This window comes from Anabrus simplex, chromosome 6 (genome assembly GCF_040414725.1).
Source record: "Anabrus simplex isolate iqAnaSimp1 chromosome 6, ASM4041472v1, whole genome shotgun sequence".
Lineage (NCBI taxonomy): Eukaryota > Metazoa > Arthropoda > Insecta > Orthoptera > Tettigoniidae > Anabrus > Anabrus simplex.
In genome coordinates, this window is record NC_090270.1 from 245764078 (window position 1) to 245782221 (window position 18144).

The following is an 18144-nucleotide window of genomic DNA, read 5'->3' on the forward strand; positions in this document are numbered from 1 at the left end:
ACAACCACTGGTAAAGCAGAGCCATGGTGTTCCTCCTACAGAGGTACTGTGACCGTTCACAACGTCACCTATGGTATGTCATGATATCCAGGAGATGAAATATGCCGTTTTCCGCGTCATTCTACGATAAAAACTGCCCAAGTTAGAATTTTTACACCCGCTCCAGGACTCGATTTGCAGTATCCAGAGTCGCGCTACCGAGCTCTAGTTGCCGGTAATTAGCAGCAAGGCGGTGCAAGAGCGCTTGTACTCTAAGTTTGCTCACTCCAACCACGAGCGAGATGAAAAGAGACGCGTTATCACGTGACAGAGAATCTAGGTCACTAGCTGAGCCCAGAGAGTATATCCAACGTGAAAACTAACATTACACCCTGTTTTCCTCGCTCATTCTCCACTGCCAACTTAACGCATTCAGCTGTTTTATTTCTGTTAATTTTTATAAATCGCAAAATACCCAATGGATAATTAAGCGCAAACATTCATTTGAATCAGGGAATTTTACGCATAATTATGAGACCGAGAAGTGCTCTACTTAACTGACAGAGCGGTAACTACGCTGTAAACAAGGGCGCGTCTTAATGACTAACAGATGTTGGACCCTAACCGTGACAGCGAACACAAGGTATACCCTGTGCTCGTCATCATTCACCGCCAGAGACAAAAGGACGCTTTTGAGTTTGCTTGAGAATCTACGAAGCTATTTCAAAAACATTCACTCAGTGGAAATGAGAATGCAAGAGCTACAATTTGATATCCTATTCGTCACTATACGTTGCGTATTAACGGACCAACGTGTGAGAAAGGGTTGCATTTTTCCCCCACCTTCAGCATTCGGGTCTCTAGCGTAGCTCGCCTATATATTCAAGAGCTGAGGGGAAGACACTACCCAGTGCATTTTCAGTGTAACGCCAGTACGGTAGTATTTCGTCGTGGTTTGTGTGTGAGTCGTTTGTGAAGAAATAATCTTGTAATTTGAGCAGTGTAATACAGTGATTCATTAAAGTCTGTGAGTATGTGGAAATAATCACAATCTGAGTGAGATGTCAGTGCGTACAGTGTGCCGCTAATTAAGAAAATAGGAACGGTACGAAACCGTAATGACCGCTGTCCGTGTGTCGAAGAGGTCGTGCGTCGAGCCTCATATGTGCCTAAACTAATACGGCTCAATTAACCTCAATAGCCAGGTATCTCAGTGCGTGGAGTTGCGTGTGTGTTCTCGACATAAATGAGAGATACGGCTCAGTGTCGGCATAATTAAGGGTAGTGTCACGTCTACAAATCCATAATGCAGTTGAGAGCCTGACTTACGCATGACTAGGTGAAATAGAATATGCATGAAGTGCGGTCGTGTGAGACGAGAAATTTTAAACCAGTAGCGGCCTAACCAGTGACATTCTTTATTCAGGACCTAGAATAGCTGTATGCTGTTTATAAAAGAATAGGTACATGAGAAGGGAGCAGTGCCGGGCTACAGAGACAATACCGGCATTGGGATGGAGTGCTCGTGCTATTGAGAAGATCCAACCATATATTCAAATTGTGATGTGTATTAAACTAACGCATTCACATGAGATAACTTCCTCTCATTTACATGTCTATGAGAACGTCGACATCCAGCTGAATGCCAGAGTTTTGCCTGTGTACCGGAGTGAACGAGCCATCTAGCTGTTTGCCGGAATTTTGCCTGGTAGCCGAGAACGTCTGGAACGTCGCTGTCATGTGTATGACCTGCCAGGAAGTCATCATGGGTCTTTACATCGCCGATGACGTGATGCAAGCAGCTTAAGCCCATGGTGTGCCCTCCTGTAAAGCTGTGAACGTGGTATCCAGAAGGCTGAGTACATTTTCAAGTATTTATATCTTTGAAGGTCGTGTCCCATTGTAAATATGTAGATTTTCCACTTAGATGTAACGTAGACTGCAAGCACGCCATTTCAGAGGGATAATAATTATAATTTCATTTTTATTTGAGTCTTTTATAGAATACTTTCATCATGGTTTTGGGACGACCATATTTTACTTCCATCCTTGTATAAGAGTTCGATAATGCATGACGTAATTATAAGGACCTTGGCTTAATTAAGTGTGAAGCGCTGTCAAGTAGAGAAGGCTTAAATATTCTGTAAAAATGACTCCAGTTATCGTCTTTCCATAGCACATACGAGTCATCAAGATTTTTCAGTAATTCATTTTTTTTGTGCGCTTCACCTGGTAGAGATCCCTCCTAATTAGTAACTAAGGCACCTGGAACAAGGCATCGAGACAGTGGGTATCTTACATCGTTAATTAATTAGTTCGCGAATGCGCAAGTTAATTTGGACCCTGGTGGCAGGAGATCATCATTAAATCTGCATCGTGGTCAATGTACCGAGAGGAAACGAGACGGCTGGACAGGCTGTAGCCATAATATATATTATATAATGAAAATGTGAAGTTCCCGTGGAATCTGTTATTAAGATACGCGATATGGATATCGCGATATGAATGTGCCGAGTATGGCTGAATATAAAGCCGGGATTTGTTGTGATGCCATTGTGGGCAGTATTGGAAGAAGTGAATAGATTATTTGCCGTGAAATAACTGTCTGGGAAGTGCTTGGCAGGCCGCCCCTTGAAAGTCTGTCACGGGCAGCTAACAGCTGGAGTTTTATGAGCCCCTTTAAACGGGGGAGTGAAGGCGTTTTCTTCAGTGAAATTGAACAGATACAAGTAGCGAGTTTCTTTCCTTTCGGCACAGAGATTACGTGTGTTAATTTAAATAGAGCCAACGTCGCAGAGATTCCAAATGAGCATTAAGGGAAGGATCCCTCCAATTTATTTCTTTAATTATTCACAGCGTGTAGGGAATTCCAGTTCAGATATACCCTGTCTCAGAAGGTCCTGAGTTCATTGCAGGAGACAGTAAAGCTTACTGTCACAAGCGGCAGGTGACTAAGGCCACCTGTAATCCATTGTGTGTATGTGAAATGTATATATTCTTGTCCATTTGTTGCAGGTAGTGCTATAATACTTTGTTTATGATGTCTGGTATTGAAGTCGCTAAATGCTTGTCCATAGGTAACATCGTTGAGTAAATAATGTCCTGATATATATGTTGATAAAATCCTAATGAAATGAGCGTGTTTATTATACTATATATTTGGCAACGTTTAACTTAAGGAAGGGTTGTAACGCGACTTTCAAAGGATTGGGAGTGTAAATTGCCTATTTCAGTTCATACGATACTAGCAAACTTATATCATAATTTGATGCAAATTGAAGATATTAATTCTTGGCAGGTAAACAGATTTACAGCGGGGTGTGTCCATAATGATTAAATATGTGTGTGATTTAATATAAGTGTAGAGTGAAATAATTAGGGAGAAAACGCCTCTCTAAGTCTGAGGTAGTGTAATAGTTCGAGAGGGAACGCCTTCTTAAGTTTGAATATTTAAACGTATAATGAAGTGTAGAAAGGGACTACCGAACATTTAAACGTCAAGATCACCCAAGTTACTATATGTAAGGTGTTTGTATGGCATACCCATGTAAATAATGTGTTTCACTAGTATAAGTAAAAATTTGTTATACAAGATACTGTCTCTCTTCTCATTAGTAATGAAATGGTATTCCTCTCATAATTAACTTTTCCCCCTACTATAGAGACTATTACTAAAGAACTTATCGCCCCATCGGACAGTCCATAGACCAGAAAATGCAATACCGACTCGGCTAGCGAATTATTCTAGTAGGGGAGGGTGAGGCTTCGACAAACCGGGCTGAGTTCGAGGCTCACCGATGGTGCTCCATTCTAACGTCATATTTATGAACAATGGTATCAGGTTCATGTACTGATGCCTTGGAACGGTACAGTACTAATCACAGGTAATGTAGACCCATAGTATGTCACACACAATGGCACCACTCACAGGTAACACAAATCCATGGTGTTCCTCACATAGTGGAACTAATCACAGGCCACGTATAGTTATAGAGTTGCTCACATAATGGTACTAATCATAGGCAATACAGACCGACTGTTTATCACACATTATGGTAACGCCCACAGGCAACAAAATCCCATGGTGTTCCTCGCATAATGGTACTACTCTCAAACAACGCAGACTGATGGTTTTACTCACATAGTGGGACTAATCACGGCCGCCAGCCAGACCTGTGTTGTTTCCCACTTAGTGGCACTAATCATAGCCAACATAGACCCATGGTGTTTCTCATAAATTGGTGCTACTTATGAGTAACGTAGACCTATTCTGAACACAATGGAACCGAACGGTAGAATACTCAGGGTGACTTATCACCAAATACGCCCAGACCCGTAGTGTTCCTCCCATAATTCTACTGCTATGTAACGTATCGGTTTTCTTCGCAAGGTGGTCGCAAGTAACGTCGACCCGCACGTATTGGTACTAATCACAAGTATTCTCATGGTTCTAACTTCATCATCCCTTGGTCGCCCCTTTAGTCGCCTCTTACTACAGGCACGGGATACCGGGGGTGTATTCTCCGTCTGCGCCCCCCACCCATGGGGGTGTGTAAGATAGGACATAGGAAGTGACTTAAAGGCTTTTGGAATTTTACAAACGTATGCTTTGAGATAGTGAAGGTAATTATTTAAATGTTAAAAACATTTCTCAGCAGACAAAGTAGGGCTCTCCATAATACGAAAAGCGTACAATTAAGCAATTTCCTCAATTGTGCCTGTTACCGTGTTTTGGTGGATCAGCAGAGGTGAAGGAAGCGACTGGGGGTGAATAGGTCTCAACTACAAAGTTAAAGGTAATTTAAAACTTTAACAAAGGTTATATTTTCTCTTCAAAATTAACAAGTGACAACAAGTAACAAAAGCGTAACAGGTACCCAGTAGCAATTCAACAAATTGAGAAATGATAGATTACAGTTTTTACCAGTTCAGCGGTTCGAACCCCGTTTTACATTCCTTGAGCCCACAGCTCACAACCACCATTGCCGAAGGGCAGAAAACCTCTAAGAACAAGGAGCGCTTGCTCCTAATTACAGAGTTAAGAAAAGGAGCAGACCCGCTCTCATTTATACAAGCCTATGAAAGGCTACAACAAACTTCATTTCTATCTGCCCTTAAGGCACACCAAGAAACAGGGGTATTTGATACCCAACCTACAGGGCCTTTACGTGAGCAAAATCAAACATCAGGTTACTTTACTGGCCCATAATACAAAATAGAATGGAGGCAAATCTTGCACTCCTAATACACTTTTAAAACCTACTTGGAACTAGGCCGCTTACGCAAGGGCTAATCCCATACTAAGGAGGTGACACGATAAGAAAATGTTATTACGTTACGAAGAGAAGGAAAACGGTTATGAAAACGTAGTCACCTCAAAACAATATGAGTGGGAACTCGAGAGGGTTAGGCACTCTCTATCCCAATTTGTAGTTAAAGAGACAGAATTTATATCAAGAGTCTTTTACATTTAAAGGAAAGTTACATGATAAAAGTTTCGAACCCGCCCCGAGGGTTAAACTGCTGAGCTAGCAAGAAAATAAGTTATTAAAAGGCCATTACCTTATGGATGAACTGCTGCCCGACGAAAGAGGCGCTTCCCGCCCCCTGCTACATAATTACACTTTGAGAGATGTTACAGAAGTGGCGCGGAGACCCGAAAATCAGCAGTTTATATACCCTCGCGGAACATTTGAGACCTTTCATGAATGATAACACCCGCCCACAAGCTTTTTATTGGACGGCCAAAAGATTGAAGTCAAAACTGAAGAAGACATCTAGGATTGGTGGAAAATTAATTACAAAAATTACTCATTGGTCGAATTCAAAACTGGCGGAAAGAGAAGGGTTATACAGCCAACCTAAACAATGACTGAAAGAAATTTAACAAAGAACAAACTTATGCATACTAAAATTCTTCAAAAAAAAGTTCCTTTTCTTCGCACTAGGGTGCACCGTTGTATTTCTTCAGTAGTGCCATCTAGAAGAGAATGTTCACACTTCTCACTACAGAGAAAACAAAAAATAAATCGAAAAAGACACAGTTCAGAACTTTTCAAAATTTACAGATAGCGACATCTTCTGATAACCTTTAGAATTAACATGGTTGTTAAAGTTCAGGTTTCCTCCAGTAGGGGAGTTCCAACTGGCGCAATGTTTAAATTAGCGGCGCGGAGTCGTACCGCCCGGTACAGTGCCAAACGTTGAAGGGCTAAAGGGCCCGGAAAGGTTTCAAATTGCGATATCTTTATCAAACTAAAAACACAAATTTCGAAAACTACTTCCGGCCTAAATGCAGTTCCGAAAAAACAACCTAAAATCGATTGTTTATTTACTAGTTTTCTTTTTTATTCAAATCCTAGACAAACTAACTTATATACATAATTATTTCTGTAATATGTTCCTTGGTTCAATATCCTTAGGCGTTTCTGAAAAATGTCCACACCGAATGTAGTTATTAAGGGCTTTTGTGAAACTTTGCATTTATTCATATTAGGCGCTCGTAGTGGTAGAAAAAAGGTAAACTGATACTCTAATCGACCAGATCACGATGATTAAGAAAAGGATTGTAATTTTTAGGAATAAATAAAATATATTCGCATACTTCATTACATTGTACTAGTGGACCCGTGCGCTGCTCCACAGCATTCCTTATAAATAGGTCAGATAACTCGTCTTGGTATGCCTGTCATATTGTTTTTCCTGCCCATTTCAAAAATTTTATGAACATTTAGTACCGATAATTTAGTTTATGGATTTTCCAAAAATAAAAAAATAAAATGTGTGTATTTTTAAAGAAGATTCCAAATACCAATTTTAACGTCTGTAACATCTTCAGTTGTACGATCCCGCTCGTATGTGTGTCTTAAACTACAGTTTTCTTTCCAAAACAGTAAGTCATAATATGTTTACCATACCGATTGGGAACGAACTTCGACTTAAACGGCATTCAGGGTGTCACAGTTCATCTCAGCTACCCCAAAGACTATGAATTCGTCACTAATATCGCCATTTTCGGATTTTTAAGTTTCACCCCTTTCCTCTAGGGGTGCTAGGGGTTTCTTGCCCCTACAGTAATTTTTCCAGATAAAAGCATAAAGAAGTTTTGAGGAACACATTATAATCTTTACATACTGTTGGGTAGGCAACCCGCTGATCGGACTTATCTTGCGGTTTGCTTATCTTCCCCTATTTTATTTTTTGCCCCTTAGTGCGGAACTACCAATCAGATTTCGTTCAAACCACTTCATAATCCCTCTCAGATGTATTAAGAACAAACTGTGAAAATTTCAGCGAAATAGGTACAGTAGTTTTTGAGTCCATTAGCTTCAAACATACCAACATCCAATTGTATATATATACAGATTTACTTAAAATTCGTAGCCCATATCCCTAGGATTTTTCCAACATTGATTTGATTGCTTGAAGGGCTAGAACTGTGGACTTTTTCTCACCAGATTGAAGAACAAAAACACCCCATAAGAAAAGAAGTTAACACATTTGAAAACTGAAATCGAAAACTACAAAATTGCTAATCCGATTACATGGACTGTTCATGAACATTCAAGATCGCAACACACTGACAGTTATAACAGGGATGGAGAAAATTTTTTGATGAATATGTAAGTACAATTTAGGATACTCAGGCGGGCATAGAATAACGGTATTAGTACATTAACAATACGATATGTCTACTATTACCTGTTTCAAGCTGTCCACCAACTTCAGAGTAGACCCCACCTTGAACTTGGGAAGAGACAAGATGATCTCCTTTTTTGACAGGTAATTAAATATCTGGCTCACATTGAAGTGCACTATTTTAGCTTCCAGAGCCGCCAGACCGTCCACGGCGTCCGGGATCAGAAGTAACATGCTCTTGGGGGAATCCTGAAACACATTAACACTTTCAGTGTCAGTCTGTCTTCCAGATTACTCTGTATAAATTTCGAAGGCGTTAAACCTGAAAATGGAGGTACATGTTTTTGTTTCAATATATCTAAGTATGTATAGTCTATCTGTCTTGTATATCTTGAATACTGGAGAATTATTTTACAAATAAATAGTTAAATAGATAAATAAATAGATAAATAGAAAAATAAATAAATAAATAAATAAAACACTGTTTTAAGAAGCAAATATTTAAACACAATTGTTCAACATTTAAAATTACATTGTTCATAACTTTGCAGCACAGTACATTAAGTATAGGTTGTATATTAAAATTCACTTTTGATATTTAACATAATCCAATTTATCACAAGATAAAGCGATAAAATAGTCTAAAATTGTGATTTTTAAAAACTTTTTGCTGTTTCTCTTTCACCAAAATAGAGAAAATAATGTCTCATTTCTTTAAAACATTTCAAAATACTTTTAATTGATGTATGTATTCACACTGGAGATCCGAGTAGGCGATAAATTAGAGTATGTCCCACGATATCGTTGTACTGTATATTGAGGTGGTTTTTCTCTATTGTATTGTAGGTGTACATACAGTGTTATTCACCTTTGATGTTACACAGCAATACTTTCTAATCGATTGACGATACCGATATTTTGTTACCATATTCTTAAATGGTATTAAGTCGTGGGGCATTGTACAAGTACTGCGTTTTTTCGTGAGATGGTTAACTACGGAGACATCGAAATGAACTCAGTTTATAAAAAGTCAACTGTGGTAATTTCTCGCACTAGTAGGTAAGTTCAAACTGTCACGAATTAAGAAACAAATAATAATTCAGCTTGGGAATTTAGATACTGGAAGTGGTCTCAGGTATTGCCATATCAGACATCGTTCGCCAACAGAAGAATGTATACATTTAAGCAGTTTCCTTGTTGTAATACCAACCACGCAACTGAACCTTTGCGTAAGAAAAACAACCGAAAATGCAATGTGATGTGTCACTGGGGTTTGCAACGATTTTATGAAAGTCGAACTAAAAAGGATAAATGTAGGTTTATGCCTAATAAAAAATAGTATTGTTTACAAAGGAACGTAACTAAATTTTTCTTGTCTCTGTTTTGAGATATATTACATGTGAACTGAGAATAACACAGCAAACTGAACAGCGACTTTTACAGCAGCAAATGGAATAATGTCTGTGTTAGACTTCATTGGTAACCGTCCAAGTGGATTGAGTACAGGAACATAATACAACATCGTCTGTTCACTTATGCGAGTTCTGCATTTAGAGACTTCAGTCAACGGGATTCATTCTTTATGTGGTACAGCAACTACGCTGATTCTCTGCCTGTGGTCAATTGTTAATTGACTGTGGGTGAAATTATCACAAAAGCAACGCATACGAATGAATTACGAATTGTATAAAAATATATTATCAATCAAGCAAGCAATCAGTCAAATGAATATACCAATTGATCAATGTTATCACTATATTGATGATTATTATTAAATATTAAATAATTAATATTAAATTGAATATTAAATAAATTTAAATAATGAATACTTTATAATAATAATAATAATAATAACAATAACAATAAAAGCGCAACGAAATTAACAACGGTGGGCCCCAATACGTTGTGAGATTGGGTTAAAAGAACATGAACATTTCAACTGATTGCCTAGCTTTTGCAGATGATCTAGCAATGTTATCTGACTCTTTGGACATGGCTACAAAGCCAATTAATCGCCTCAAGACACAGGCGGAAAAATTAGGCCTCCAGATCTCTTTGGAGAAAACGGAATTCGTAACTGACATCAAGCCAGCACCAAACAGCTAAAAGTGAATCAGAGGGCTATCAAAGGGACAGAAATTTAAGTATTTTGTTGGGTGGATAGAACGAAGCATCTCTGAAAAAAAAAAAACTTTCGCATCGCTCATGAATAAAATTGAAATGGGTTATCAAATGATCAAAGGCGTTTACAACAAAATGGCCATATCCTTCAACGCAAAACTCAGACATTATTGCACCGTCATAAGACCAGAGGCCTTGTATGCAGTGGAATGCCTCGCTATGAACAACACAGGCCTGATAGAAAAATTGGAAATTCGAGAAAGATCTTCAATAAAATTCTTGCCCCAATTAAAGACAAAGATTAATACGATTATGTAGACGTCCGAAAAACCTTGAGCTGAATACTCCTGTCCAAAGCGATCTCTGATGCCACACGGAGGAGAATTCCATTTTTGGCCACTTGATAACAATGAAACCAACACGATTATCGAACCAGATCTTTACCTATTTCTAAGATAAAAAGACCCATCCAGCTTGGTTCAAGGAGGTGGAAAGGGACCTACAGGAGATGGGGACCACTTACGAAGATATACAAAAACGTAACCCACTCAGGAGGAAACAAAGACCAGCAGGGCATTCAAGAAAGGCTCAAGTTGAAGACGGGAAGGACGTGGACCAATAAAGGAGCACTGGGCAAAGATCAAAACTCAGAGAAAGCGTGGTCCTTAGTAGGTTGATACGAAATAATAATAATAATAATAATAATAATAATAATAATAATAATAATAGTTAAGACATCAAGTCTATATGATCCGATACCGTGTTTGGCAGGTTCGAGTGCCATTGGTGGAAAACAGTTCTACCATCGTCCGGCTCCTTGGCTGAATGGTCAGCGCAACCGCCTTCGGTTCAGAGGTGACCGGGTTCCTTACCCAGCCGGGTCGGCGATTTTAACCTTTAATGGTTATTTCCACTAGCCCGGGGACTGTGTGTTAGTACTGTCCCCAACATTCCTGCAACTCATATTCCACACACAACGCTATCCTCCACCACAAAACACGCAGTTCCCATACTCGACAGATACCGCCCACTCTCGTTGGAGGCTTTGCCTTACAAGGGCTGCACCAGGCGAGCTGAACCCGTCCTTGGGCTATCAAATAAATAAATAAATAAATAAATAAATAAATAAATAAATAAATAAATAAATAAATAAATAAAATCAGAAATCTGGTCTGCCTCTGTGCTGTAGTGGTTAGTGTGATTAGCTGCCAGGCCCGGGTTCGATTCCCAGCTCAGCCACGAAATTTGAAAAGTGGTACGAGGAGTGGAAACGGGTCCACTCAACCTCGCAGGACAACTGCGTGGAGGGGGTTCGATTCCCACCTCAGCTATCCTCAAAGTGTTATTTCCGTGGTTCCCACTTATCAAATGCCGGGTACCTAACTTAAGGCCACGGCTGCTTCCTTCCCTCTTCCTTCTCTATCGCTGCCAATCCTATCCCGAAAAAGTTCCTTGTTCAGCATAGCAGGTGAGGACGCCTGGACGGTGTAATGTCCTCCTCCCCAGTTGTATCCTACGGACCCAAGTCTCACGCTCCAGGACACTGCTCTTGAGGCGATATAGGTGGGATCCCTCGCTGATTCCGAGGGTAAAACCAACCCAGGAGGGTAAACGGATAAAGAAAGAAAGAAAGAAAGAAAAAAATAAAGTGTAGGAGAGTTGGAGATATACAATTTCTAAGTACTAGATTGCGTATCAAAAGCTTGGATTCAATTCTAAAACCTTTCCGCGGCGTTTATATGGAGTGAGGACATATGACGCTGTTGATGGCGATTCGTCCGTCGAATGGAGACATCAAGCCATGAGCAGACCCCTTTGTGTTTTTGACGGAAGTAAGCTATGTGCCGATATCACCACCTTTCTTCCTCATTGTTATAATCATCTCGCACCCAGACAAGCAAGGCGCCCATTTGGGTCAAATATGAATTGTTCAAAACACCTGCCTAGCTAAATAGAATTTAATGTTACAAGTTTTTTCAAAGATTTTTCATCATTCACTGAACAGAACTGCATTACTGTATTTCTAAATGTACTAAAATAGTCTCAAACTTAGCATTACTACGTGAAATTGTAGTGTAGTAGTATATTAATTACCTTATTGTCGTGTGTTCTTTGGGTACTGTCTTAGACAATATTTCTTTACCTTACTTTTTGTACGGAATAAGTTACTTTATTTTTTTCTTTTCCTTACTTTATTCCATAAAGAATGGCTAAGGAGTGCAAGTGTATGAACGGTGGGTGTGGCCAGGCACTAAGGAGTATGAGAGAGGAGTTGGAGAGTTTGAGGGAGGTAGCTAGGATCCTCTCAGAAGACAAAAGGCGGTAGGCCTCCCTCAAACAATGTACGGGATACAGTAGGTGTAAAATAGGGATGGGAAGAACGATATTATTAATTTTACGAACAGTTTCAATAATGCAGCCGGTTTATGTCAAGAGTAAAGAAGCTATGATTTCTATTGTTGGATATAATTACATGGTAACAATCAAAACCATCAATATCTACTGAAGATCCGTCACCACACTCGGCAGGACCGGCTTTCTTTTCATATCCCCTCCCAAGGTAAAGTCGTATCCACACCACTGGCCTGGACTTATATCCAACACACTGAAATTATTTTGTGGGTACGCCACTGCATCCACCCAGCATTTAAGGTACAAGGCAAGCCCGAAGAATGGTTGGATACTAAAAATATACCACGAAACATTATGCAGTTATGGCTCAAAAGTACTAAAGAAGGGTAAGCGATGAGATCTACTGTTTTAAGTAGAATCCGAATCTATAGAACGTGACTTCCCATGCAGAAGAAATTCATCACGCCCGCCAAATAAACGCACTTTTGATGGTGCCATTTGAGGTTCCAATCAGACAGCGGGCATTTATCAAACAGATACACTACCGGTCAAAAGTTTTCGATCATCAATCTCCGGGACATTGTTGTTTCCTGGAACCGAGATACGAAAGCTGACACGATGTAGTTTTCTCGGTGGTCACGTTCCTGTCCGCTGGTTTTCCACGAGGTACGTTAATTAAGACCACGAGTAGCTTCCTTCCCAATTATATCCCTTTCTCACCCTTGCGTCGCCGAAAACCTGCAATCTGTTAGTGCGACGTTAAACCACTAGCAAAAAAAATATCCACTGAACATCAATTCTCTTTCGCTATTGACAGATCGAGAAAAGACGTGGAATTTTTAAACAATACAAGAATAATAAATCTCCTTTCAAAATCAGGAGATCGGTCTCAATGATTAGGAGTGTGCGAGGAGGCATGAAAATCGGATGTGACCCGCTTACATCGGAGGAGTTGGCACGTCTATATATGCTATTCGGCACTAGAGTTCTGCAGAAAGATTTGCATATATAGTAGGGGCTAACGTAGGTCTTCCGTCTAATACATATTCATATCATTTTACGATGCCGTCCTCTATCCTACACTTGAAGTCTGTAGGAAGGTTTCAATCAACTGCAAGAATTTACAAGGTCATACCGCTAATGTTTACGCATATCTACTTATAGATCTCCCCACAAAACAGCCTGTACTTCTTTTCTGAAGGAAGAGTTGCAAATATACTGTATAAGGGATTGTCGAAGATTACTACATTCATGCAGAATATTTTTTATCAGAACCGTCAAAAAGCCACACCTGTATAGGAAGTTTCATATATATATATATATATATATATATATGTAACTAGCAAATTTACCCGTGCTTCGCTACGGCATTCTACATTGTATACGCATATCTCCGAAAATTACTGTGAAGGCAGTGAGTAATATTATATTAAAATGCATGTCTCTTAGCACTATCTGGGAAACAAAACAGGGAGGACACCATACGTTGTTTCCGATGTAAGGTAGGCATTGGGGAAGTGTTGTTGATAATGGCAGGCCACATTTCCTACTGCCAATCATAATAGAGTTCCGGAGTTTCTATTATAACGGCAGGCTCACTTGGCAGCGGCATTCACAATAGAGATGGAGAGTTTTCATTATAAAGAGAGGTCCCTTTTGCTAATGTCAGTCACAATCGAGCTGGAGATATTTTATTATAATCGAGAAATGCAGCGCTATCTAACGTATCAACAATCAAGACACAACAATAAGTCATAGGACCAAAGTTGCAGATCTCTCCAAATTGAACGCCGAGAGTGCAATCCGTTTTTTAATACGACTTACCGTTTCGCCACCAACTACTCCGAAACAAAGATCTGCACCGTCATTAAAATGTATCCCTATTTCGATATTTTCCGGGGCCGAAAGTTACACATTTGAAGAAATTAGAAGTTTTCCTCAAAGAAAAGAGTGCCCAGGTTTCAAGATTAGCACTCGCATACATACGGAGTAATTAAGAAAGAAAGTAATATAATTAAGGAATTTGAAATTAATAGAAAGTTAGGATTATAACTGAGGACAAGTGTAAATACCAAGTGGATGTACTGAAAAATAAAATCTCCCTTAATAAATGGTGATTGTATGAGTTACGGATATAAAAAGGTGGTAACAAATGAGAAATTTAGTCGCAGGCATTCTTTGGTAAACAGATAAGAATACGACTTATGGTGTTATTGATGATGATGATAATGATGATGATGATAATGATGATGCTTGTCATCGAGATCATCAGCCCCTAATGGTACGAAATGAGACGAAATGGAATGACAAAAGTCAAATTCTCCACTGGCCAGAATTCAAAGCGTGAGAACGAAGAATGAATGGATGGACATGAATTTAAAACAATCAGTGAATGCGACCGCAATGCTTTACATTCACACAAACTGACGTAAAAGAATAGGATTACTGACCAAGGAACTGCTGCTATAGCATAACACAAACGATGATGCTTGCGGTCTAAAGGGGGTCCAAAATCCAAGTTATCAGCCCCTCATAACGGTACTGATCGCTAGGAAAGTAGAACCATGGTATTTGTCCTGTTGCGGTACTAATCAAAAGTAGCAGAGACTTGAGGTATTCCACACATTATTGTACTACTCAGAGGTTATGAAATTCGACATATAATACAGACCTATGTTTTTCTCACTTTGCGGCGCCATTTACAGGCAACGCAAACCTATGGTGTACATCACATAAGAGTACTAACCATAGGGACCTTCCACTATCCCGTGGTGTTCCTCATATAGTGGGTACTAATCACAGGCAAGGCAGAGACATGGTAGCTATCATCCCATGGTCCTGCTCATATGGTGGTACTAATCACAGGTACTGCAAAAGGCGACCGCACGGTGCTCCTGTGTGCTACTAATCACAAACCTATTTGGTACCTAATACAGCGATACTACGCGCAAGTAAAAGCAACCCATGATGTTCGCGTGGTGGTACTAATCACAAGTAGTTTCATGGTTCCAAGACAATCACCCCTTGGTCGCCCCTTTTAGTCGCCTTTTACGACAAGCAGGGGATACCGTGGGTGTATTCTTCGTCGGCGTTCCCCACCCACAGGGGGGTTGTGTGTTTGGTCCGCGAGAGGTATTTTATTTCCCTCAAGTCCGCCGGCAAGCCGGTTAGGACCCCCTATCCGCCACCTGGGAAGCGTCACGTGGGAGTATCACCACTGTTACGCCAGCGTAGCAGGTTCGTGGCAAGCGAAATTGTGTACATTACTTTTGTTTTTAATGAATGGAAGTTTCACGTACAGTCCACAGATTTTACAGGAAGTCAATAGTGTAAGAGAAAATGGAAGAAAAGTGTTCTGGTTTTCCTACAAACACACCGTCTATTCAGATATTCTTAAACCGCATGCATATCGAAACATTTCCCGGGATGAGTATACTCTAAATATGAAGTTTGGTCGAGATCTATCTAGCCGTTTCGCCGTGACTGTGGAACAGACAGACAGACAGACAGACAGACAGACAGACAGACAGACACGAAAAATAAAAATCACTGACATGGTCTTGAGTTGACCTAAAACGGATAAATATGCGAAAAATTGGCAAAAAAACAAAACGAAATTACAGACAGCGGACCCCCTACAACTTTATTTATATATAGTTCTAAATAGAAGGTATTTTAATGTAAGTCTATTTATAGGCATGTTGGCTGGGCTACAGGACGCATGCAACTCTTTGTGAATCAACTACAATCAAATCATCTCATAATCAATGGATTGTCCTCCCCCGTAGCGTAACGTTTAGTACTATTAGCTGCCGTCCTCGGTGGCCCAGGGTCGATTCTTGGTATTGCCAGAAATTTAAGAATGGTAAGAAGGCTGGTATGTGGTTGAAATGGAACATGCAGCTCACCTCCAATGGGTGTGTGCCTGAAAATGAGCTGGTCCACCTCGGGTTGATGACACGAGTTAACTTTTTGTCTGCCTCCGTAGCACAATGGTTAGCTGCCGTCCTTGGTGACCCGAGTTCGATTCCCGGTAGTCATAAATTTAAGAATGGCAGGAGGGCTGATATGTGGTTGAAATGGTACATGCAGCTCACCTCCAAAGGGGGTGTGCCTGAAAAAAGCTGCACCAACTCGGGATGAGGACACGAGTTTGTCCGGTTAAATGGTTAGCGTACTGGTCTTTGGTCCAAAGGGTCCCGGTTGAATTCCCGGCCGGGTCGGGGATTTTAACCTTGATTGGTTAATTCCAGTGGCCCGGGGGCTGGGTGTTTGTGCTGTTCCCAACATCCCTGCAACTCACACACCACACATAACACTGTCCTCCACCACAATAACACGCAGTTACCCTACATATGGCAGATGCCGCCCACCCTCATCGGAGGGTCTGCCTTACAAGGGCTGCACCCGGCTAGATATAGCCACACGAAATTATAATTATTATTATCATTAGAATCATCATAGGTAGGGCCATGTCCTCATAGACGCCAAGGTCACCTATACGACGTCTATTCCAAAGACCTGCACCGGACATCTTCGGAGGCTGCACGCCATAATAACAAAACTATATGGATTGAAATCTCCAGCACCATATAGCCCATAGCCCATTCTTTAAAATTTACCATTCACAAACCTATAACCTTACCTCATACGACTCATCGTCCTTTGTAGCGCGGTAGTAGAGTTTCAGAACTTGCACCTGTAACTCCGGGATCTCCCCATGATAGAAATACTCTGTCTGGTGCATCATAGCAACGTTGATACTCTTGCCTGGGGAGGTATAAAATGGCTCGAAGTATGTATCAGTTTCGTTGAAGGGTTTTAGCCAACCTCCTCTGAAGTAGATAGCGTTGAGAGCCAGCATTCTCGTGTCAACAGTCAAACTACCTGAAAAGAAAATGTGCACAGAACTGTTACAAAGTGACTGGATTGTTAAGCAAGGACAATTTTAAGGTGACGAGAAAAACTTGATTGATTTTTCAGTGCAAAACCAGACATTGAATAATAATTGTAATGCTGGGTGGGCATTGCTGGCATGGTGCAGCCCTTGTAAGGCAGACCCTCCGACAAGGGTGGGTGGCATCTGAAGTATATGGGAAACTACGTGTTATTGAAGTGTAGGATAGTGTTGAGTGTGTTGTGTGAGTTGCAGCCCCCAAGCCAGGCGAATTAACCCTTGAAGGGTAATATTTCCATCGCGTCGGGAATCGAAGCCCATATCGAATGCTTCGTAACGGAACGGTTAGCACTATTAACAGCCGTCCTTGGAGGTCCAAGACCGATCCCCAGTACTGTCAGGGATTTAAGAATGACAGTAATTGTATGTTGTTAAAATGGTACATGCAGCTCGCCTCTATTCGGTTGTGCCTGAAAAACAGCTGAACAACCTCGGGACGAATACTCGAGTTTACTTTGTCCGCCTCCTTGAATGAACGGTCGGCGTAGTCACCTTCGGTTCAGAAGGCCTTACAGGGGAATTCTATACACCCACCCACAATACGCCGGGTACTGTCTGAAATAAACACCAGTATTTAAAGCCCTATTACCCTTCTCACACCCACCATTTCTTTCTGATTTTGCACCCTGCGCACAACCATCCACCAATTACTCTTGGTCAACCAGGGATGGTTCGTGACATTTTACTCTGGAAGGGCTGTACCGTCACCTCTTCCCCCTCCCCAATCAGTTCAGTTTTCACTGACCAACACCACGATATTTTAGCTATAATAATAATAATAATAATAATAATAATAATAATAATAATAATAATAATAATAATAATATTAAAGCCCCCGTGGCTCAGACGGCAGCGCGTCGGCTTCTCACCGCTGGATACCGTGGTTCAAATCCCGGTCACTCAATGTGAGATTTGTGCTGGACAAAGCGGAGGCGGGACAGGTTTTCCCCTGTCATCTTTCATTCCAGCAACACTCTCCATTCTCATTTCATAGCATCTATCACTCATTAATATAAATCACTTTGGGAGTGGCGACCCCATCGTAATAACAGCCTATATCTGATTCATTCATTACATCCCTGACCCGGTCAGAGACT

At 40.6% G+C, this 18144-nt stretch overlaps 1 protein-coding gene across 1 annotated transcript in view; it reads right to left on the reverse strand.

Moving 5' to 3' along the window:
• LOC136875694 (serine protease inhibitor 42Dd) overlaps positions 1 to 18144 on the reverse strand; it is a 135320-nt gene that overhangs the window by 15554 nt on the left and 101622 nt on the right. The window contains exons 5-6 of the mRNA XM_067149253.2: positions 16736 to 16977; positions 7681 to 7866 (exon numbers count right to left, since the gene is read on the reverse strand). Of these exons, the coding sequence (XP_067005354.2) occupies positions 7681 to 7866; positions 16736 to 16977 (428 nt within the window). The remainder of the gene's footprint in view (positions 1 to 7680; positions 7867 to 16735; positions 16978 to 18144) is intronic.